The sequence below is a fragment of the Prorops nasuta genome, unplaced genomic scaffold, assembly GCF_024137725.1.
Source record: "Prorops nasuta isolate Cenicafe-Biocafe unplaced genomic scaffold, Cenicafe_Pnas_1.2 PNAS00002, whole genome shotgun sequence".
Lineage (NCBI taxonomy): Eukaryota > Metazoa > Arthropoda > Insecta > Hymenoptera > Bethylidae > Prorops > Prorops nasuta.
In genome coordinates this window covers 6,643,369-6,667,821 of record NW_027116799.1, presented here as the reverse complement: position 1 = coordinate 6,667,821, position 24,453 = coordinate 6,643,369, and the positions used below count along the sequence as shown (strand labels likewise).

The following is a 24,453-nucleotide window of genomic DNA, read 5'->3' as shown; positions in this document are numbered from 1 at the left end:
TTCTGGCATTACTGTGTGAGAGTGAGAGGCGAGAGCGAATGAGAATGTGGTGAGCGTGGTGAGCAACAGTGAGGCGAGCAAGTAGTGAGTGAGGCGCAACAGAAAGCTCATTCTGATATTATGTGTCATCGTACGAGTTCATGCAAGTCTTTGCACGTCAACATCGATGACAATTATTATAAACACTTGGAACGTTTGGAGTAAAAAACTCTAATATGTATATGTGATTAGAACTTATCCTTGACTGCTGAACTTTCACTTACAAGCTGAGATCATTCAGGGAATGGTCAGTTTGAATAGGAATTTGAATACTTCTGGTAGTGTGAGTAAACTAATTATCAAACTAATGTAATCTTAACTTGGTTCTGATCTCTTTAGTGACGTTAGTCATGAATGTATCAAACATAACCTTACCAAATCGTCATTTGGAGCATTAAATTCATTGGATTTAATTAAATTTTTCTGACATTTGTTCAGGGTGCTGTATTTTTTGATGCTTCTTTAAACATGGACGAGGAAGAAACTCTTCAGCCTGTTCTAACTTCGCAAGAGCCAGACAATTTTCAAAAGCTGAATACGGTTCCAATTGTGGCATTACCAATGATACTTGGAGTAAGTTTGTCGTGTGTCAAGAAAGTTGGCATTTTATAATCGTTTTTGTTTTTACAGATAGCTTTGGAAGTCATTGGGATCATATTCATATCAATTTGGCATGAAGAAGAAAGCAAATGCAATACATACTTCATATATTTGTATCTTCATTGCGCATATTGGCTAGTTGTTATGGGAATAGATCACATAATCAAGTCTAAGCACCATGATCTACGCATTTGTGGCTACCTTGATTTCTACCAATCGACCTATCAACACATTAGGGCTCCTCTCTTCATAGCTTCCTTGTGGAATACAACATATTTACTATTGGCCGTGATTCTGCATCATACCCATAAACAAGACTATGAACAATATTGTAGATCTTCTGAGTGGTTTACACCTCTAAACTATATCTACTTTTTAACCACCTTAGAGCTCATAATAATAGTGCCTGTATACATCAATTATATAAGTAAGTATTATGATCTGCTTCATTAATTAATTAAAATTCATTCATTGTAATTTTTGTTCCTAGAGAGAGTGATAAAATTTAACAGATTACGCTCACCGCCTGATGTTACGCGCGAAGAATGGTTAACTTCCTTTACCCAGGATTCTTATGCTGGAACTGGGGAGATTGGGTTCCAGAGCAGAGGATCCAATTTGAAAGAACTTCTGGAAAAACAAGCGGATTTAATTAGATATTTAAGAGATCATAATGTTAAGTTAAGTCATAGGATGATGGTACTTGCAACACAACATAGTAGAGGTACAGATGCATAATTGGTGAGCTAATTCTTTAAGATTTATAATAACATAATTCTACATAATTGAACATGAAGTACAGTTATGTAAGAATTTTTTTTTACTCCTATAATTCTATGATCAAGTTTTGCTTTTTGATAACAAAGGTGAGATAATACTTACAAAAAAAAAATTTTTTACAATGAGTGAATCATGGAACTGAGAAGAGTATGCTTAGTTGGTAACATTGAAATGTTTGCAATATCTACCAATGTGTCTTTGAGCGAAAGGCTGAATTTCTAATAAGAGAATTGTTACCAAAATTGTGAATAAATGGTTCACAATTTTTCTGTTTATATTTCTTAATGAATAGTCTGATTAGTTGAATGTTTGAAAGAAAGTTTTTTCTGGTTTGTTGCAAGCTTATTTTTTTTTTTATTATAAGAGATTAAATAAGAGAGCCAATTATTAAATATTAATTGGGCAGTCTTTCCTGTATCTTACTAATTGTAATTTTGTAAACAGTAGTACTAACTACATTTTCCCCTAGCATTATACATATGAACTGAGTATTTTCAATTGTCTGCTATTGGTTTGAACCAATGGAATATTTTATAATAGGAGTGATTTTCTTTTAATCTGCGTGACTTTAAACTATCATAAGATTGTCTTGACGTATTTACCAAAAGCAAGACTCGTAACATTTTAATAGAATTAGAATGTTAATAAAAATAAATAAGGAATTTAGAGTTCTAGGAGTTTTCTGTGATAGAGAGCTGGTTTGTGAACTCAATAAAATATAAGTATATTTTTGTCGATTTACACCAGTGATCATTATTTTACGCAATACATATCTCTTACAGCCTATATGCATATATAAATGCTAAACCATACAATTTATTTAACAAAGCAAAGATTTGCCCTAAAACTCAACAATGCTTAATGGTAATATAATACTAGACTTTATAAAAAATAACAGTACATTACATGTACGTATCTAGTATAATGCAGAACTAACAGTAACTTGTGCTGAGTTTTACAGAAGCAATCGAGCTCAGAAATGAAAGAGTATAACACTTTGCGAAGATGTCTCAAGTAGTTCTTCACTGCTGAGATCGTCATTGGAAAATAACTACAGTTGTTACTTATTTTTTTGTTTTTTGGCTTTTTTTTGGTTGTTGTTGCTTTTTACAAACATCCCATTACAAAATTGATAAATTGCATAATACATCGCAGTTATAATCGTATCTAATCTGAGGATAATTATAACGGTAATGATGAACAGTATCATTGCCTTCTAATACTTATAATCATAATGATCATAGGAATATTGCGATAGTAAGACCCTCAGCTTACACAAATGATTTAAATTTGTCTTACAGTCTTTCTCAATGCATCTAAAATATTTATTGCCTTACCGTATCGCTTCCTGTTTCCACTGCTTATTCATTTTAATTTATCTCTACGACTCTAAACAGTATACTGTCCAATTATACTCGTGTTAAGCCCCTCTCTAGCTACGTATTCTCTAATCTACCATCTAATTTTAAGTATAGACGATAAATGATTACTTATTTTTTCTCCCGTGCGTCAAGACTTCGTTTCAAATCGCAATCGAAGTCTGTTTGAGTCGCTAGATAGATACAGACACCGGGGAAATGCTTATCTAGATTTTACTCTGGCAATCATCAGACCTGATGCGATGCACATAGAGAATAGCTAGCAAGCGTTCAATAAGATTATTATCATGACTTATTGTCAATCTAGAGTCTCTTAACAAAAGGTTTCGACTAAAATTGCGAAAAATTGTACTTGCTTATACCTTGTTTCTTTGTATGTATGTATTTATGCGTTCAGTGTCTCGTAGAAACGTAGAAAGAAATTTATTTACAATGATGAGTGCTGCATATTACGACAGGTCTGAAGCCATACTGATCGTTATATATTTTTTTGCTCATTTATAATATATAAAATACACAGATCTCGATATACAATGCTAACTTGTGTTTCTGTAACACACCATTCTACTTGGCTACGAACGTAGAAGCTCGCGAACATCGCTAGATCGACTTTAGCTCTATCCTATCCATGCCTTAAACATTGTATTTCCCAAGCAAGGTATATATGTATGTATTACATCTGCCTATTACGTTTCTCTTACACGTGTACGATCCCTAAGCGATCTTTACGCCTCAATTACCTTGCCCAATCCCCCTCGTCTCGTACCCACCTTTCGCTTCTCATCAATCGAGTGCCTGTTAACGAATTCACTTGCAAAATTTGTACTATTCTTAGGCCAGGTGTTTCCAATAGAGTTTTAATCAGTTTAGTCTCTGATCATAGTTATCTCTTTGCATACCTGGCTATTTATTTTTCGCTTTAAACTTATCGCAAGCGCAAAGTTCAATTGTTATTGTCACGTCTTGAAAGTTCTCAGACTTTATTGTTCAAGATTTTTCTTTTTTTTTAGGATAAACTCGGAGGGAGAGTGAGAAAAAGAGAAACAGCAAGAGAGAGAGAGAGAGAGAGAGAGAGAGAGAGAGAGAGAGAGAGAGAGAGAGAGAGAGAGAGCAACTCGTCACAAGACTCTGGTTTACAACACCAGGAGTGGCGCAAATTGGGTCCTTGGAGGAGATACAGATAGAGAAGAGAGAAAAGAGGGATCAGAGTTACAGCAAGGGATTGGCCAGAATTCGAGAGGTGTTTTCGAAACGGCGCCAAGCATTGTATCTCGTGGGTTTTTAAAAGACCACGAGATTTGGATTACCAAACGGATGAGCTACGTGATCGAGGAAGCATCGGCCTCGTAGTGGATCACGAGGTCCGAGGATTCCCGTAGAGCATCGGCGTTGATGCGCACTGGTCCCAAGCCTAAGAACCGCTGGACGAGTTCCTCCGGGAATCACGCCTGCGTCGAGCCAATAACCGGGCCACCCGCACCGGTTGGCGAGGACAGCTGTTCCTCGGCCTCCATCATCTTCAGCTTTCTCACGACCTGCGCGTGTTCTTCCAGTAGACGCGCGAATTCGCCTCTTCTCGTTTCTGCTTCCACTTGGATCTGCTTGATCCTCTCGCCGGGACCACCCGGACTGTCCAACGGCGTCTCCGAGGAAGGAGTTTGCGAGCTGCTCTCGCTAGACATACCGTCCAAATCGTGTCTCTGCCTCAGCGTTGGATGCGAATCTACGTCATCTACGATAAAGCTGCAACAGGATAGTTTCTTCGTTATTATCAACCCTATTGTCAACAGGAGCTTGCATATGCATACCTGAATGCTCCGTGAATCTCTCGTCCAGATGCCATGGTTACCGCGATATCTGGCAGCGACCCTGCGAATCAATTATTTTATCCTCTGTATTTATGTGTTTGTATAAGTGTTAAGATTTATTTTAATTCGAGTAGAATCGAGCTAAAATTGTACTGCGAATTGGCTTTAGCCACTTGGGGTTTCTAGTTATTTGGCTAAACTACTGAAAATTATCCTGGCTGAAGGAGAGAGATAGATAGACAGAGGGGTATGTTCTCTTTCAAGGTTCTCTAGAACCAGAGAGGCAAAGAGGAAGCTTGACATTAACCGTATGACCTCTTTATACACATAGATAAATTCCATCGCGAATCATTGTGCGTCATCGTAAACTGTAAAGCGGTCTGTACTACTGGCCAACACGCATCTGCGACTCGTAAATCGCGCGACATTGCATCCGGAATAGCATTGATCAACCACTCGAATCTTTATCCATCGACGGACTGTCAATAAAAAGTGTATCGCTCAAATGGCACTTTCCACGAGATCACCGTGACCCAAATTTATTTTACCACAGAAACACAAGTAAAATTAATCGAAGTTTCTCGTGGAAGGAGCTACGAAAAATTGTAAGACACGAATATTATTTATCGATAAGAATAATTCGTTCTTCAAAATGTCACACGTACTTTAGATCGATCACGAATTTTAATCTAACGAACGACGTCGCCTACGTCAATGTACAGTATTGATAAGGTTCGAGTGACAGTTTCGGATGCTTTATCGCGTTATCGGATTTCCGGAGCTTCTGACTTTCCGGCTTGGCGAGGTTCAGCGGCCAAACCTCGACACCGGCACAATTGACAAACTCGCGCCTTCGTTCTTACCTCTGACCATTTGTATCCAGTTGAACGTAAGCTCGCTGCACTGTCGACGGTTGATTCTCGATTCGATTGATCAGAGCACGCGAGCCTTTCACACTGTACAGGATTCGCGTATCGCAGAGAGTGCAATGTAACGAACGGAAAATTTAACGGGAGGTGCTCGCACCACGAGAGCCTTACGCCGACTGATCCAGACGTCGTCCACTCTCCCTCTACTCTCTGTCTCTCTTGCTCTCTCACCCCTTCCCCTCTCGCTCTCTTACACTTACACCGTTCCCTCCGAACTATGGCGTCGCGATCTTCAAGCTCAAGTGCAGGGGGTGCAACGAATTTTACAACCACTCGCTTTTTTCCTGGATAATTCAACAAAATTCTATCACCCCCTCTCACTGTCTATCGAGCTTTCGACGATCAATGATTTTCCCTGGCTGAAAGAGAACACATGTCAGCGAGATTCGGATAAATCAGCCATTGAGAAACCTAGCTTCTCTCTTAACGTGTAATATTGTAAAATTTCGACTGTCAACCGGTGTCGATGAATTATTGAAGAAATTATCTGATGAATTTTCGCGACGATGCGCACACGTGGTGGTGGTGGTAGTGGGTGGTGGTGGTCTTGCGAGCTGGTATCGATTTCGGGAGATTCGTTCATAAAGGAATGGTCGATAAGGCTTGGCCAGACAAAGTCGCACGGAAAGTCTACAAGCTGCCGAAGGGTATTTTTGTCCGTGGATGTTATCGATTGCATATATACTCTTGTTCCTTCTCCGTTGCTCCTTGGTAAAAGCAGACGTACTAGAAATCGAGCAGCCTGCGCTACTCTCCCGGCTCAGAGTCCCGACTATTTCGTAACGACAGCGCACGAGGTAAACACGCATTGCCACGAGTAAACAGCCTCACTAAAATTGGAAGCTACCTCTATCCCGGAAGATCGATCTGTTATTATTTCTCACCCGAGTTTGGACGATGGGGTGGGTGCTACCGGAAGTCTTTGGCCGGTTTGCTAATAATCACCTTATTCAGGGTGATTTTAATAAAGGACTAAGGTAACCTAGCGAGCGGTACAAAGTCGAGATCGATATAAATATCCTGCTAATTATTCATCCATCGCTTTTAGGTACATCGCATTACGGGACGACGCCGTGAGACCTTAAAGCTGCACGAGGCGGATGTAAAGTGCAACGAGGAGTATAAGCCGATCGACGGAGAAGTTCGCGTGACTGCTGCTGACGATAGGAATGACGTCTGGTGATTCACCGCAATGCGTCACGCTCGATCGTCAAGACGATTAACGCGGCCGTTGTTGCTCCTTTGTCCACGTATCTTCCGCCGGAAGCTCGTCGCTTCTCCAGGAATTTTGGAGTCGCCCTGGTACTTGACCGCAACGCTTGGCCAAAAATATCCCAAGCCAATGGCGGCTCTCACTGAACCCGCTACTCTCGCTTGCTTTAGACTTATTAGCATAGCTGTATACACTCTCTCGCCTATAAATAAATAGCGCGAGCTGTAACGTGCACCATTTTCGAATACCGATGGGAATACGCTTCAAGTTCAGCGGTGTTTGGAGTTTGGAGAACGGAAGTCCTCTTCCGGTTGCGATCGTTTCATCGATATATATATATATATATATATATATATATATGTACATATGTTTCTTCGATCATAGAGCAGAGCTTTTAGATTTCTGGCGCGAAATTTTCTCTGCTCGTGCGTGCGCCAGTGGAGGTTTGATTATTTATCGAGAAGACCCTGCTCGGCAATCAGCCATTGTTTTTCAAGCGCAAATGGCCTCGTGATGTACCGGCCTAACGATGCTCAATCGTTTCCCCCACGTCTTCTGCCCCATCAGACTTGTTAAATTCGTTCAGCTTGTGTGTATAAAGCTGCAGCAGTACCGTGCTCGGCCATTATTACTGAGAATCTGTATCCTCGTTCGAGGGAGAATATTTTTTTTGTAACACACACGATGGGAGTTGGTTTGATTGGTCGAGGAGAAGAGCTCATTGATCGGCCAATTGTTTGAAAGAGACGGAGGAACGAGGGAGCCGAAGGAGAGATGAGATTACAGGAAGGTGGGTGGTGGTGGTGGGTGGTGGTAGTGGGTGGTAGTGCGGATGGTCTAAACTCGGCTCGTCACCAAAATGGCGGTGGCCCGGAGGGTTGGTAGGGCGCGTGTTTCACAGGCCAAAGCCAGTGGCGTAACGGCCGTTTCTACTTAAGACCAACTTGTTTCTCTAGTCCCTCGCTAGCCAAAGCCCATTATCCCCTGACAAATATGCTCGTCCAGTCGAACGAAGAGCTTGGCCTGGAAAGATCCTGAATTCTCGAGTAACGGACTATAACTCGAACAAGCTCGCTCTGCTCCGTACTTTCTCCATTTTCTCCACCAATTTTCTCTCCCCGAGAATCTCCTTCTGTTCCAGTTCGTATATCCAACCATGGAAATTTGCGAGAAAGCTGAAGAGAGAGAATAAAGTTCCCCCACAGCCAGGTTTGCTCGAGGGATAATCGTGTCGTGTTAAGCCTTGGAGAGATTATAGTCCCCGTGACATGAATTATCGTTCCCCGCGACAGGACAGAATGCTTCATTGTCAGCTCCTAAACGCTCTTCAAGGTCGCATCTCGTGTGCGATCCATAATCCGGTTATCTCGAAATTTCAAGCCAGCTTCAGGCACGCACCTACACCGCCGGCAGCTTCTCCGAGAATAGCCGATCCCTGGTGTTTCAAGGTCATCCGGGTGCGAGTAGATGGACGGCCGCGGGATTACGGGTCTCCGTGGATGACCTACAAAAATTAGAAACGCCTAAGAAAAATAAGCAATAGAGCGAGGGGTCCTTGACGCGTTTTCTTGATGGGCTCGAGTCTCCGGCCAGAGGGGTGAACTTCAAGGCTGGACGTGTAAAAATTGTGGATTAGTCTGGAAGATTTATCGTTCGGGCCTACGCCTGTGGTTGCTCGACTCACTCTATTGCCTCTCTTTCTCTGCTGCTGCCTACCCCCGGAGCCACTCTGCTGCTCGTTCCTCGTCGCTGCTCGGCCACATAGCTATAAGCCCAATGACGTCATAGCACGGCACAGTCGCGGTGCCGCAAGCTCTGCACTGACGTCAGCAACTACATTCTCCCCCACCCACCCCCCCTCTCCCTATATCTATCTCTCTCTCCGCCTATAGCCCCACAAGAATTCAAAACTCACCCTGTGCTGCTGCAGCGAAACTTGCAACCTACGACCACGAGTCTTATCGATTATCCCTGTTGACGAAAACGTCGATGATGATTTTCTTCCCACTATTATATATATATATAGCTATTCATACGTGACCTACCCACGTATATCTATATACGTTAGAACTATTCCGCTGAGCAGATGCAAATTTACACAATGGCGAGAGAGTGCAAATCCGGTGGAAGAAGTCTTGGAAAGCGCCCGATCATCCCCAACTTGTATCACCCCCCCCCCCCCCTTTTTCTTTCTCTCTCGCATGGACGACTTCTGAAGAAAATCTACGCCAGAAGGAAAAACAAGCATAATTATGCGGACTGTCTGAAAGTTTCGCCCCTGGAAAATAGAGTTTGCTGGGAAAAACTCTAAGACCGAGTGGATCGACTGGAATTTTATCCTCGGGAGCTTCTTGGCTCCCTCGCAGAGAGCTGGATTTACTTCTGTTAACACGCCGAGTCCACAGTCTAGACTATTTTGGAAAAGCACGCATCATTGACAGTGATCAACCTTCGAGCTCAACGCGGAGTTTAACTGGTGTCTGCGAGCGTCGATAAGGCCACTCGCACTTCTAGCTTGATTTAAATGAAAAGTTGCCGATGGGATGACGCTAGATATTTCTGCAGCGATGGCAAAAGTTTCCGATCCCTTCGTTTTTGCGCCCCACCAATCCGTAATCGAATTCAACCAAGGCTGAGAAACTTTTTCCACTCCAGCCAATTTCTTCATTGTTCCAGCGGTTCTCGCTCTTTGCTCTATAATTAGCAACAGTATCGATCAATCTACCAATAACTTTCCTGCCAACTTTCAGATCCCCCCCAAGAGCTCTTCAGCTCCTCATCCGCGTGTTCTTTTCAGCTACTCCCAAACGTGAAATATCGCGCTTGTTTTTCAACGCTCCGGGTTTCGGGGATCGACTCGAAAACCGAGCGTGTGTACTTTGATCCATCGCAGCTGTTCATTGATTAATGACAGTTATTGCGAATCAACGTGAAACGCGCAATGATCTTTTTATTGTCCGCTTGACGTCAATCCTCGACAGGCTTAAATTCCAGTTTCAAAAATGATCCACCGTCGAGAGAATTTAGCGTATAGCGAGGCTCTGTTCAAGCTTATGATGAATATAGAAGATCGATCCGAATGGGTGAAAATTGTGACTAGTGCGAGCGAAACGGTGAAGTTGCGATACGTCACAAACCGCGGCTGAAATTCGATTGGCCAGATTTCTTGTGACGCAATAGCTGCCTCGGCCTTTATGCTCGCGTCATTATTCCCAAGTTTTTCCTATCGACTATACAGTTACCGGAGCAGACCTCTCGAACCTATTATCTCCATCTCCTATGCGTAATAGATCTCAAGGTCAAATTAGGTGCACAGAGAGCGAAGAAATTTAATAATCAACATTTCCATTGGTTTGTAATAAGAGTGAAACAATTTTCAAGGGTGAAAATTCGCTCGGTGATTCAAGACCGACTCTCGACGACTTTCAACAACCTCAGCGTTCACTTAAGCTTGAGGAGAGGAAATATTTATTGCTCTCGAGCTATAGCTACTTATTATTGTTTCAGCGCGTATCGCGGTTTTCATCGCGTGCTTAATCGACTGTTTACATCGAACCGTAGAAAATTGCTCGCCACGAATTGCGGAAATATAAAATGCATCGTGCAGCCCTTAAAAATAGAACGGTTACGTTCACCGATGAAATTCTCAATACGAAGCACATTGTGTATACACGTGGTAAATCCGGCGCATTAATCTTTTCTACGTTGATCGGTTTAACTTTTAAAAAATTGATGGGAGCGACTAATCAAGTGCGCAATTCCTGTACTTTTGTTCTATTTGATTTATTGTTATACAATAGATAAAAAGAAGGCGTTTTGTGAATAAAGTGCACGCTACGTATATGCATAGTGCTAGAATATAGAAAGATGAGTAGAATTAACATTTATTCGTGGGTGTGTGCAATGCGTTTTTTGTATCTAGGTGATTTGCTTATCACATAATACAACGTGCGAGTGTTTGCGGCTATCGGAGCTCTTTCGTAGCTTCGCGTATCGACTTATAAATAACGCTAAATCCATTCTGGCGATAAGTATTCTTATACGAATCATTACAATCATTATTAAAATTCATTTTCTCTCACGCTCGTTTACAATAAATAATACTACGATCAAAAAGTATGTATATATGTATGTGTGTGTGTGCGTGTGCGCTTATAACAAATACACAAAATTAGAGTAGAAATAAATCTTCCCTGGGTTTCTCTGTTCAGTGAAACGAAAGAAGAAGAAGAACGGCAGACCCTGAAGAATCGCAAGTACATCGATAAAAAGGTTGCCAAATGAGGGACTGTTTATTCACAGTAAAGTTTAAATAAGAGAAGCATCGCATGCCACGCGCAGTTACAAAGACAACTCGATTGGTCGTTGAATGATCGATGAGGGTCGATCGTGGAAAATCCAGAGGACCTGGTCACGCTTGAAGCAACGATCGTTTGTTCAAGCTGACGTAAAAGCCCCGGAGAAAGCTCCTTGGTGAACCAAAAAACCCGGGATTATCCCATTTACGCAAAATAATAACAATAATAACAACAATAACAACGAGCGAAGTATAATGAGAAAAAGTTGCCGATCTTCGACAACCGATTCTTCCTCATAATCAACAGCAACTTCCTCCGCCGATGCAACTTCTTCGTGCATTACGTCCTCCTCCCCCACCTCCTCGTTCACAAATACCAAGTCACCGTAAATGACGAGGGGGAGAAGGAGGGAACGAACGAGTCGGATGAATTACGAGTCCTGGTCGCCCCAGCTGAATTCTTCCTCGACTTCCGGTTCGTCAAGGGTCATTGCAGGTTCATCGTTGGCCACGGGGGCAGCGTCGATGTGTTCCTCCTGCTCCTCTGTCACCTCGATCGTCACTGACTGCTCGCCTCCATCAGCAGCCGACTCTTCTTCAGCATCCGTAGCAACTTCCGGTGCAGCTGCAGCCTCTTCTTGCGTTATTTCTTCCTCAATCGCTGCTTCCTCCTCGATCGCTACTTCCTCCTCGACGGCCTTCTTTTCCTCCTCCTCCACTACCTCCTTTTCTTCCGTTACCACGACAGCCTCCTCGACTTGTGGCTCATCTTCGACCGTCGCGTTATCGTCAACAACCACCGAGTGAATCCCCTCGTGCTCCTCTATCAACGGCTCGTTGCAGCAATCCTTTGGTTCTTCTTCAGCGCAAACGTTCTCCTCCTCCACCTATAAATTATAAAATCTCTTTCTTATTTTATTCCCTCCAATTAAAAATATTTCCTCCTTTTCATCACTTTACCTTAGTATCCTCCTGCGTGATGACCTCGTATGGTTTCTCCTCCCTCTCCTGATCAGTTATCTCTTCGACATCGGCTGGTTCATCCTCGCAAACTTTAGGCTCTTCAGTAACGTCAGCTGCCGCAGCCACTTCAGCTAATTTCGTTGCCTCCAATTCCTGACGTTTGCTCTGTTCCTCCAACGATTTTTCGATTGCGATTCGTTCCTCCTCAGCTGCCTCCGCTGCAGCCACAGCAGCCTCTGCAGCCTCCCTGAAATATAAATCACACTCTGTAGCATTCGATTGGTGATTTTATTCGCAATAATATAATTTACGGTGTCACTCGGACCCTCCTCTCGAAGACGAGTGCGTCTCTTCGTCAATTAACCTAACCTATTCTGACCGTTCATGGCATCACTCCTTCCAGTGGCCTTTATTAGCTTAATGTCACCCCCCCCCCCCTCTACCCAAGAAAGACTCTCAGTGAACATTCCAAGAGCCTTCCGTATTATTTACTCTCGCTCCGCTTCACCAGCTGTTTCCTCCATTACTCATGAACTAATTTTGTATGCTTCGAGTCAGATCCATCGCGTCAAACAATTATTCACTTTGTTTTCTTTTTCTTGTTATTTCCAATGCACCTCGCACGTCAAGCCTCCCACCCTCTTTTTTATTTCTCATTTCTTCAAAATAGACGTTACAATTCCATCAGGTAAAGTACCTCTCTTCCCGCGCGATCCTTTCAGCTTCTCGGTGCTCCTCTTCCAGTTTTTCCTCCTCTGCTTTTCTCTCGGCCTCCCTCCGTTCCTGCTCGTTTATTTCCTCGGCGCGTTCTCGCATTTCCTGAGCCAACTTCAACGCCTCCCAAGCTTTCTGCTCTTCCAACTCCATCGCCAGTCGCTCTTCATCCGCTTTCTTCTGCCTCTCTTCCTCATACCTGTCGAACAAACCGAAATTAATCTTCGACAACTCTTCTCGATTCTGTAGAAAGAGAATTTTCTAATGGTACTTACAAGGCCTCTGCTGCCTGCTTCGCGAGAGCTCGACCAGCGGCTTTCAAAACCTCTTCCTTATCCGCTTTCCTCACTAAAATCGATAAAACAAACGTTTAATTACGGCTGCTCCAACAGCTAACCAATCAAATGTATAATTTTGTTTGTATATGTTCTTCTAATAAATTTATTACACTGTACAGACTGTTATTATTATTTTACAATACGAGTACACACAACGAATTTCGAAATCTACCAACGAGAGACACATCGAGGAATACGGTGGGTTATCGTTAAGAAACAACATTGAAGACGACTCGGGCCATCAGATGATCGTGCAGAAGCTTTCGTTACTCTCATTTGCGAATTGGTTCCTTGTCGCAATTTTACCACTCTTTTTCTATAGAAGCTTTTTTCACGGTCGATGATTATCCCGTCGATACATACCATCCTCTTCCTTGTCCTTGTGCTTTTTCGACTTCTTCTCTTTCTTTTTCTCGGCTGGTGCCTCCTGAACCGTTTCCGGTTCTGGTTCTGGTTCTGGCTGCACTTCCGGTTCTGGCTCAGCTTCCGGTTCTGGTTCTCTCACCGGTTCTGGCTCTTTCACCGGTTCCACTACCGCTTCCTGTTTCGCTTCGGGAGCTAAGCGAACATGGAAGATATACATCGACCACTACTCGTGTTAACCAGACTTATTAGTCCATATTGTATACTCTATCCATCATGACCAGTTAGCGAATCTTACCTTTCTTCGGCGTGGCAGCACTGTACTCGGTTTCTAAAGCGCGGGCTAAAATTAGATTAACATTTTTATTATTAACCGACCAATTCTCCGCTGCCGGTTAACTATAAAATGTAAACAACGCGATTTACAAAATGCTCTCTAATAGTGTCTAGCTAGCTGATTGATCGAGTCTTTAAAAGGACTAATCCAGTTGTGATCCTAACCTTTCCTGAGCTCTCTTTCCGTCATCGGTTGACCCGGTGCTGTGGAAAACATGAAAGAAGAACATGAGAACTACGAGTTCAGTCGCAGGCATTATGTGCTTTTAACCGGAGAAAAAAATAAAGTAAGGTTAGAAGCCAGTGCAGATACAGGGGGGCGTGATAGATGTGAACAAGGACGCAGCAAAACTTGAAAGCACAGTGTTAATATTCACCCTTGATTGATTTATGCAGATTCGAGTCTTATTTGCTCTTATTCTTGTTTATTGCTCATCCAATAGAAACCAGAGGATTAATGTGCGTGATTCGATGATGCTCCTTCGTCGCGAAGTCTGTCCTTGATTTGACCAAAGACTTATGTGGTTACGGCAAGATTATCGTTAAGATTTATATATGTGAGTGATCCAAAAAGGGATAAATCCTCGTAACGGTTCTTCTCGCTCTTGTAGGATTAGAACGGAGTTTTGAACGGGATTGATTATGGAATTAGAAAGCACGCAAGTAATAAGCTTACCTCATATAAATGAAAAGCCTATGCTTTAGGCCGTGGACTTAATGGTCTATGCAGGAGATAATGAAACATCCAACTTTCTACAACGGACATTATTTATTTTCAACTCTTGTTTTGTTTTTCTTTCTTTTCGTATGTTTGTTTGTTCGGGCAAATCAATATTCCGTTTCGTCCTTTTTAGTAAGTCCTAAGAAAATTTACGTATTGAATTAGAAGGGTTTGCGAGTTTTGTAATCACGAGAGCAGTCCCTCGCGAGAAATCAATGGGTGCACTGGTGTCTGTGTGTTTGTGTGGTATTTATATTGGGGAACGCGCAAAGTTCATCTGATCCGTGGTGCAGGGTGTTTTTTGGATGGTTTTATGTATCGTTTTGTACTATTGGTCGCGCGAATCAGAGAATGGATTGGCGTGGTAGATAGTCCGAGACGATTGTGCGTAGATGTCGCCACTCGTTCGGTGAATCCCCGTGCTACTCTTCCCCCTCCTCCTCCTCGTCGTCTCCCTTCTTGGCTTTCGTCGGATCCTCGTAGAGTTCCGGCACCCGGTCCCTCCAACCCTTGCCTGCAAATTTTCACAAAAGTTCCAGGACTCGTGCCATTCTTTTTCCCCATCGAAATTCCCGCGTTTTTGACGAAAAACTTGTGCGTGTCCACTGTTCGTCCTGGTCCTTCCGACCGAAACCTCTTGTGCCTCGCGCGCATTCCCCTTTATTTCTCGCTTTTCCTTCATTCGCTCGTCCCCTTTATTTCGCTTCTCTCTCGGGTTTCTCTTTTTTTCTCTCTTTCTCAATCTCTTACATAATTAAACATAAAAAATTAAAATTTTCTTTTTCCTTCGTTCCTCTATTTTTCACTTATATCCTTATTTTTTCTCTTTCTCTCTCTCTCTCTCACTCTCTCACTCCCCCACCCTCTTTCTCTGTTTCTTTCTCTTTCTCGATCTCGCTTCGTTTTATCATATTTATATCTTGATCGTTTTGCGCCAGTGGCCGACGTCGCTACGTAATTAGGCACAGTAAACAGAGAGGCAACAACAGAGAATTGTTTACGAAAAAAGGACACAAAAAAGAGAGAAAAAAGATAGTCAGGTACAATAGAGGAGGAGACTACAACGAACGAGGAAAAAAAACAGCAAAAATAAGATAAGCACACGTGATTGCGCACAACAAAAATACCCAGACAGTGTGTGTGAACAGAGTGTTGTCAAATCCAGAAAAAAATCAAAATAGACAGTGAAACGAGCCAGGGACAAAAACCAAAATAAGATGCACACTACGGCGTCGCGAGGCCGTTTTTTCTCCTACAGATCTAATTCTTTCGATTCCTCCCTTCGTCTCTTGCAAGGAAAACATATAACAATCAGTTGGAATTACTTTGCAAAAACCAAAATAAACATGGATATCGATTTTTCCTTGCAAGTGTACATAAACATATATCTACATAGGTGTTTCGTGTAAAGGTAAACGTGGTATGTTGTGTCTGCTACGTGTCTGTGTTGTTTGTTTTTATTTTCGAGAAAATCACATCTCCGAAATATACACAAGATTTATCTTAATTAAACGATGGTATTTCTCTTGTTCTATCGAGGGGATGGATTTTCCTACTTACAGGCGTTGGCTGCAGCCTGGCGGTTTTTGCTGTAGTAGCTGAGGAAATTGACGTCGTTCTTAATGTCAGAGGGTCGAAGGTCAGCGACCTTGTAATAAGGCCTTCTAACCGAATGGGGCTTGCCAGCGACGTACTTGACACAGGCCAGGTTACCGAAGTCAGCCCTGTCGGGCACCTCGTACCAAGAAAGCGCATCGAGGTCCTTTTTCGTGTTGTTTCTTCCGGAAAGCAGCCGGTGAACGTAATCGCCACACCGCAGTCGTTCCGGTACGATTTCCTCGGCAAAATCACTGAAGCAGAAGACAAATCTTTACGGTTAGAGTCTTGAAGAATTTTTTCGCTCCAACCAAAATCTTCGATATTACCTGGGAGAAGCACGAGGTACGTAAACGTGGATTCTGCGAAGAAGGGAGTCGACCCTGGCACGAATCTCCCTGGCCTCGTCGTCAAAATACTGTGAGGAACGAGACAACTTTTAGTATACGAAAAGTAACATTTTATATACCAACCCAAGTTTTTATTTATTTCCAAGAATTTACATATATTTATATAAACGTGTAATTCATTCTCGTTGTTTTTCAGTATTACAGAAATTCTTACAAAAATTTCTTCTGAATTCCGCTTCCACGATACAACTTTATTGAAAGATCAAGATTTTCGGATGAAGAACAAAAATAGATGTCAGAATTTGATGATCGAAGATGAGATTATGGCTCAGCTGATTATTTCTCTTTACGATTTTGCAACGATTGATCGTTTGATGATGATGATGATGATGATGAAGAAGAAGAAGTAGTAGTAGTGGTAAAAAGTAATTAAATGAATGATACTTAGCAAGGTAATTATCGCTGGTTTCCCTTTAGAGTTGATAAGGCGTGAGAAGAACGAAGAGTGAGATGATTGGAATGCAGATGAAGACGAAGCAGAAGAAGAGGAGCAATATAGAAAGTGTATTTTACCGAAAAACTTACGATGTTGTCCTTGGAGTTAAGGAACCTTTCGAGATGAGAGACGTAGGTTGGCCTTGGCAGAGAACGTATCCTTGCGAGTTCAGCTGCGAGAATCGACGGTCTGACTCGCGAGCGAACTCTTATCGGTATCAGCTCGCCCGCGTGATAAACGCTGTACGGCACGCTGTGCACGGGTGTATGGACTATGGTGACGAGCCTCTTGTGAGCCACGTATGGCATGTAAGGCGAGGATCTCAACTGGGGAGCAATCTGTGCTTTACTCTTTGTTGCTCGAACACAAAAAAAACTCGCGATTCTTCGCATGAATTATTTAATGATCCATGAAATCCCACGTGAGTCTTCCAAGCGCAGCCAAGCTCGCTACAGTAGATATTAACAGCACAGCTCTCCGATGTTAGAAACGAGCGTTCCCCAAAATGATATGCCGCTGATGATGATGATGATGATGGTGGTGAAGTTTGTTATTATACCAGCAAAGCGATCGTTAGAGCAGAATGAACGAGCAAAAGCGTTACAAGAATTTTTGAAGCATCTCGAATTTGTCTGTACACAGCACTATTGAACTCTAATTTCGCTTACCTGAATGAGCGTTGATAATGGAATAACGGCAGGGCCCTGATTATCGTATTGGATTGGCAGAGATTGATCCGGCGGCGGTGGGGGAGGAGTCACATGGGAGGCAGAATAGAATAGAAAGAATAAGAACACTCGGTTAGTGCTCCGATGTCTCAAATCTTTAGTCATACAATAAACTTCCGCTTAAGGAAACAGAGAAACGTGTCCCTAGACTAATCCAGAACGTTGTGTGTCTAAGACTGTAATCGTGCCGTTCCCCACTTCGGTTCCTGCATTCTTCTACATACTGAAAAGCCTCCAGATACGCCGGAGCACTCGCACTTTAAATAATCCAAAGCTTTACTACGTTTAAATGCAACACAAAGTCCTATTATAAAAAAGCTTGTCTACTTGAAAATTCGTCCAAGAAACTATATATGTATATAAATATACTATAAGCAACCGCGTCTTGGAGAATAAGACAGTTCAGTTGAGATAAATACTAGCTTAATCTACTATAAGTAAAACGTGAAAAAATCCGTAGCACTCACAATTGTATTAATAATAGAGGGAGGGGGGGGGGGGAGTGAAAGATCGTTTTGTTATCCAAGAAGAAACGCTAATAGAGCAGGGGTAAGATTGGTTAGAAGCAAAAGTGCAAGAGGGATAGGGGGAGGGGTGGGTGTATTTTTATTAAACGCGATAGGAGAAATGACGATAACTGGTACCACCGGGTAAACGACCGGAAGTGTGGGTCTCGTAGGAGGATCGATAACCGCCGGGGCCGCCGCCGGATGTCGATCTTGAGGATCTCTCGGTGGAGTAGGATCCGTATGGGCCGCTCTCCCTTTTAACGACGCTCTCCTCGGTGTGGCTCGTTCTCTGTGGACGCCGACTGTACGGGTCCAACGAGGATGAGCTAGTGCTGCTGCTATTCGTGTACGAGTAGCTGTACTGCTCCTGGGCCGATCTCATCCCCGTATCCGGATAGTCGCGCACCACGTAGTGCCGGGGTGTCTAGATTCGGGGTTGTACAACGTTTCAACCATTTTCGAGAATCTCCCCAAAGATCGACCAGATCAAACCATCCTTCCTACGAGTTTCCGGTATCTTTCATTTTTTTCTTTCTACTTTAGTCATGTTTGAATTGAAAATTACTGTATGAATATATATTTTTTATAGAGAAACCTGGAGCCTCGAACGACGAAACGATGCTTTGATCTGCTTTGGCTGGCACAAAGTTTGACGAAAAAAAAATGGTCGTGCTAAAGACTCACAAGAGCTGGCGGCTATCCAGGTTGAGCACATTAGTGTACATATATTTATATGTGTATATATATTATAGATTATAGCACGTAGGCTGTTACAAGTTATAAATGAAGGTAGTGGAGGTTGAGAAAGGTGAAAAGAGAGGGTGAGGGGGTAGGAAAAATAGAGAAAGAGGATCTAAAAGAGTGCGAGAGTGTTTGCCATTAAGATCACTGGGTTAATTATCATGCTTAAACCTACTTGTAGGAGCTCTTCGTTGCACCAAGAAATTAATGAATTTTGGGCAATTAGTTATGTAGTATACAAATTTTGGAAAATTGTAATTAATGTTGAAGGGAGGAATTCCTGGACGAGTTTGGAATTATTTCACACATTTTCAGTCTTGTATAAGAAAAGTGTTTTGAAGGGGGGTTGAGGAAAAATGTAGAGAGAGGGTGAAGGGGCAGGGAAAATATACAGAGGATCCAAAAGAGTGCGAGAGTGTTTGCCATTAAGATCACTGGATTAATTAACATGCTTAAACCTACTTATCGGGCCTCTTCGCTCGCATGCTCCTCCGAGAAATTAATGAGTTTTGGAGAATGACCCGTGCACTAGAATTTTTGGAAAATTCGTAATCAATGGCGAGGGAGGGATGCCTCGACGAGCCTGGAATTATTTCGCACACCTTCAGCCTTGCAAACGTCATTTCACTGACGTGCCGCTATTTTCGTCTCGTCTGACCGCGTTTTCCACCCTTTCAATGCCAAGTCTGCGTGCCCCGTACCCGCCACTTATTCTCGATCAATCCGTGACGAAAATAAAGAACCAAACGTATAAACTACGAGCGTGATAATTTCTCAGGCTAGCCTCGGTGGGATGGAATATATATATATATATATACATGTACATTGGGGAAGAAATATTACGTTATGGTGAGACATGGATTTTGCTGGATGGATTCTCTAATGGGATCGGCATCGATCTATCTCTAGACACACAACGTGCGACCCAATTATAAACGTAAAGCAGTTTCGTATGCATTAATAACGTCTCCTTGCTGAGATATTCAGGACACTTGGAACGCAACATTGAGCAATTTTCTTGCTGCCCTTGCCAAGAAACACCAGTCACGTGTATAGAGTCGTCTCTTAGTTTTGTACCGATAAATCTCCCCCTTGAGAGGAGACTCTCGGTGTCTCATTCTATATAGAAATTCCCATAAGATCGCTGCTAGCGGACCTCACTCTGGACTCCGTGCGAGATTACTATATATATATATAAATAACCATGCTTTGTTCAATCTCCATTTGTACACGAAGCGAGATGCTCACGATAAGGGATGAAAAATTGTAGGGTGCTCTGAGGTCTAGAAGCGGAAGGGTGCGCAGAGTGCTTTGCTCTTCCTCGAGTTCTTTGATGATGAAAGATGTGCCAAAACACGTATACACAGTACAGCATCTATCAAAACTTTATTTCAACACTATTCCCAACGCTGGGATTGCCAAGATTATATTAATGTTCGTTATTAACCTTTGAATATTCGTGTGGGATCCGCACCGCAACAGTTCCTTTATTTATATTTATATACGGGATGTAGAAAAACTCCCAGGCGAATATTCCAAGATTTTACAAATTGTATCTTCGTCCAACGGAGAAGGTAGGTTGTAATTTAATTCGAGTACAAATGTATGTGATACAAGTGTGACAATTGTGAAGAGATTATTTCGTTTCCAGGTTCACATCTCAAGGTCGTTTCCCAGGCGAATATTCCAAGATATTACAAATAGTGTCTTTGTACATTAGAGAAGGTAGATGGTATATTGATTCGAGTAAAAGAGTGTATATAATGTTTATACGAGTGTAATAATTATAAAGGGGTTCGTTGTATTTCAGGTTCGCCTTCGAAGGTCGTTAGAACCTGTACCAGGAGGGCTTCTCGAGGGCCCAGAGGATTTTCGTGCGGCCAGTTGCTGGTCCATAGGCGTGTCTCTGAGCACCAGGTTGTCTCGCGAGGACTCCCCTCTCGAACACGTGGCCCCTGGCCGCCAATTCTGCCGAGGCATCCAGGTTGACCTTGGAAACTGCACCACCCTCGATCAGCCTACGAGTGTGCTCTTCTTTGGCGACGTTCTTCCCACGTACCACTCCCTCCTTGTCCTTCAGAGTGACGTACTGATAGAACTCTTTTCTAGGGTCTTGCTGCTTACGACCCCAAACGGTGAACGGCTCTGGGACCAGGGATGGACGTGGCACGAATGGTACTTTCTCCCAGGGGAACGTCTCTTGCTTCTGCAACGATCCACTCTTATCGGGATTTGCCCTAAGTACTCCTCCTGCGTGTCTCTTTCTCAATGAGAGATTCTCACTTCCACACTTGCTCCTCCACCACATCACTCGTACTACCTGCACTACTCGCTTCTTCGGCTCGCACCCTCCATCGGCTAATTATATATTAATCAATCTTCGTTCTTTGCTCTTAAAATGCTATTCAGAGTCTCCTACGTATCATCATTAAACGACTCTACCTACTTTCCAACTTGCCTCAGACCTCAGAGCTAAGATAAACCATCCCAGCAAAGTCTGCGTGTCACGAAGATCATCGTGCAATTTCGTCAAACGCTTGGATTAATAATTTAACATCTCTTTCTCTCTTACACTTATACGGAAATACCAAACGGAATGCCAGCGCGAGTCGCGGGGCACCCCCGCGCATTCCAATCTCGCACCTGCACGTGTTTACACGCGAATTTATAGCTTCCCGACGACACGTTTGGTATTCGAGATTTTGCCAAAGCGATTCTTAGAATCGTGATTAGTCATTGATCTAAACTAGAGTAAATGATAAATTTCTATGTAAAGTCTGATCAGGGTGAAAGGTCTGGTTAAAATTAGGGGGGAGATTAGGGGGGGTTTTCAAGCGAGAGCGGAGGTTATGTCGAAAGCGAAGATGGCGAGCAGCCATGGCGGCGAGGCACAAATTACAGCATCTGCGCCGTATGAATTTCCGTAGCGACGAAAACTCTTCGGGTGGTGGGAGCGAGTCGTCCCGTCCCGGTGCTTCAGCGGTCTAAATTAGGACAGAGTAACGCAACACCGCGGCCTCGGCTTCCCTCTAGCCAACTTCAGCAGGAAATTCTCATCGATAACCGGATCATGGATTCCATCCGGAACCCTTGGAATTTCAACAACGGTCCTTCTCGTCCAACGCTTCGATTTCTTCGATAATCTCACGAGAATCTTCAACTTCGCTCGCAGCTCCACCTTCGAGATTCTTCTTGCTCGCCGTGTACTTTCGGTGTAGTACTATAGCGCGAGAAAAGAATCGCGCAGAAGTCATTGCTGCCCAAACTGGTCCGGCAATATCCGTGCAAATTCATTTTTCTGGCTCGAGATCCAAAATTCCTCGGCTCGTATGGCTTCTAAGTTTAACACTCCGACTCCCGGAAAATTGTTTGCAACGCTACTAATAGCTTTCCCTTCTGACCCCGTTGTCCTATCCTCACTGTATTTATAAAGTTTCCAAATTATAGCGGGCCTAGATAAGCAGCCAACCAAGTTCCTTCTCAGCGTCGATGTTTCGTTGAAATACAGAAATTGTTCCATCGCTAGCATGCAGAGTTTTTGTTAAACAAAACCTACGGTTTATTTTTGAAACACAATTCTCTTATTTACATTTGAAAATAGACACTGGCATAACAGAACGTAAATATTGTGTAACAGCTGCTCAATGCCATACGTTTTATTTACATTTGGTGTAACAAAATTTCACAAACAAAAATACTGGTAAACAAGGGGGGAGGGGGCAGTACGTGTACAGATGGAGAGAGAAAAACAAAATGACGGTTTCGTGTGGAATCTGGACACCGATTTTGGCTTTCGTGAAAAATCGGCGTACCTCGCGAATCGCTCGAGGCTGAATCTTCCTCGATAAGAAATTTTAGGATAACCTATATCCTTACTGAGACACCGAGTGCACGGCTTTTCCCCCAAGTTCAAGAGAGTATAAAGAAACTGGTAGTGACAGTGGTAGTAGTAGTAGTAGTAGTAGCGGTAGTAGTAAAAAGAGGTAGTAGTGGCGGTAGTAGTAGTAATAGTAGTTTAATGACGAGTACAGTGTGGAAGTAGAGACTTTTTCATCGAATTCGATCTATCAACAGCCACCAAAAAATATCCGGAAGCTCCCAAGGACTCTTACCACACTGATCGCTTTTGGCTCTGTCGTTGATCGAGTTCGTAAGATTATCTGAATCAGGGCTTGCTGATTAAATTGCACGAAAAAAAAAACTATGGGTACCAACGTTTCGCTCAGATACAACGGAATTAACCAGACAGTTAACGCGGGAACCAGATGACGTACGGTACACAATGCCTTTTAAAGTTAATTGGTCAACTTACAGAGGGTAAACGTAAGCGAAACGTTGATACTCGTGTTTTGGGATTCAAAGTTGTGCTAGGGTGTTTCCATGTCACACGGGCTCTTACACTGTGGTCGTTAGTGCCATTTAGCAAAACATTAATATTAAGACATGTAGTGAATTTCGCGTTTTGTCACAAGCCTCTACTATGTATACTAACCGAGATGCTGTAAGACGAGACGAGCGGCCGCGAGTAGGGTCGTCGGGTTGTGTAGAAGTCACTCTCGTAAACCATTTTTGCCAGTAGCTTTTTTTTCTCTGCGTTGAATTGACAAAGTCGTAAGGGTTCTCGGTTCGCGAAACTGCTTGTGTATTTTCGGATGGCACCACTGGCGAAAAGACCGGCTGATGCGGCCGCGATGGGAGTTCGTACGGTTCTGTTGCCCTCACAGATTCTCTTCTGGTATTCTCTCCTGCTCTCCTCTCTCTGCTACTTCATTCGTCCCTCCTGTTCAGTTCACCCCTCCTCTTTTCTTTCCAAGCCACGACCCCCAAAATTTCACACCCACACGTATATTTCAAACGCGTGCCACGGCCAATTCGCAGCATGCATCAATTGCCACTTTGCCACCAACGGTACAAATATCATTCAAATTATTTCTTTCCTTCGTCTGTTTTCTTCTCTCTCTCCAGCTTCCTTTCGTCGTATATATGTCTGTACGTATATTATAAAACGAGGCGTATGCATATAGGAGCCTGAGCGACTGCAGCGCCAGTCTTCGGTGTCATAACCTATAAAAATAGGCGCGCTTATAGGCGCCATCTTGCGTCGTTACGGAATTGCGTCATTTCTCCGACGTTTTGATGCATCGAAAGAAATAGAATTGTGTTAAGGTTGCCTCATCTCCTTTCGCCCTCTTTCTGCGTCAACGATGATGTTTTTTTTCGTCGAACGCGTAAGATGCTCCAAACTTTTACTACTTTTCCTTTTGCCAGCCTTGTAACACGATCAAACTCATCAGACCTCAATTGTGGAATTTCGCCATGCCATAAGAATAGGCTACGATCTCATCGGGATTACCGACGAAACAAGGTCAAGGGTTATTTTACAATTTCTCTCCTTCGATTAGAACAAGAATTTGCCCCTAATAAAGAATAAGCCATTGCGATAAGAGATGTATCTTCAGTGATAATTTGCCAACTGGAATATTGCCGGTTTAATCTTGTCCGCCATTTTAAAATTATCGATATACACCTGCTGGGCTGCTGGAGGAGAGGAAA

The 24,453-nt window shown here is 43.0% G+C and overlaps 3 protein-coding genes across 9 annotated transcripts; 1 reads left to right on the top strand and 2 right to left on the bottom strand.

Moving 5' to 3' along the window:
- The first annotated feature begins 181 nt into the window (after positions 1–181).
- LOC136781428 (transmembrane protein 192) lies at positions 182–1,827 on the top strand. Its single transcript, XM_066740341.1, has 4 exons — positions 182–322; positions 478–612; positions 670–1,066; positions 1,130–1,827. Exons 1-4 carry the CDS (start codon positions 284–286, stop codon positions 1,375–1,377), a joined length of 819 nt encoding a protein of 272 aa, XP_066596438.1. The 5' UTR covers positions 182–283; the 3' UTR covers positions 1,378–1,827.
- A 291-nt stretch (positions 1,828–2,118) lies between these two features.
- LOC136781464 (uncharacterized) lies at positions 2,119–5,652 on the bottom strand. Its single transcript, XM_066740374.1, has 3 exons — positions 5,470–5,652; positions 4,607–4,667; positions 2,119–4,541 (listed from the first exon to the last, which is right to left on the bottom strand). Exons 1-3 carry the CDS (start codon positions 5,477–5,479, stop codon positions 4,241–4,243), a joined length of 372 nt encoding a protein of 123 aa, XP_066596471.1. The 5' UTR covers positions 5,480–5,652; the 3' UTR covers positions 2,119–4,240.
- Positions 5,653–10,512: 4,860 nt separating this feature from the next.
- Positions 10,513–23,644, bottom strand: LOC136781374 (uncharacterized protein CG45076-like). Of its 7 annotated transcripts, none has more exons than XM_066740262.1 (12): positions 23,393–23,642; positions 17,591–17,626; positions 17,000–17,248; positions 16,406–16,494; positions 16,041–16,330; positions 13,925–13,963; positions 13,722–13,766; positions 13,424–13,618; positions 12,998–13,070; positions 12,706–12,921; positions 12,006–12,255; positions 10,513–11,932 (listed from the first exon to the last, which is right to left on the bottom strand). In XM_066740262.1, the coding sequence occupies exons 1-12, from the start codon at positions 23,465–23,467 to the stop codon at positions 11,477–11,479; spliced, it is 2,013 nt and encodes a 670-aa protein (XP_066596359.1). In that variant the 5' UTR covers positions 23,468–23,642; the 3' UTR covers positions 10,513–11,476. The 7 variants fall into 7 exon arrangements, with proteins under 7 accessions (XP_066596359.1, XP_066596366.1, XP_066596375.1 ...); XM_066740269.1 differs by having other exon boundaries at positions 17,012–17,248; positions 23,393–23,641; XM_066740278.1 differs by lacking the exon at positions 17,591–17,626 and having other exon boundaries at positions 23,393–23,644.
- Between the last annotated feature and the right edge of the window lie 809 nt (positions 23,645–24,453).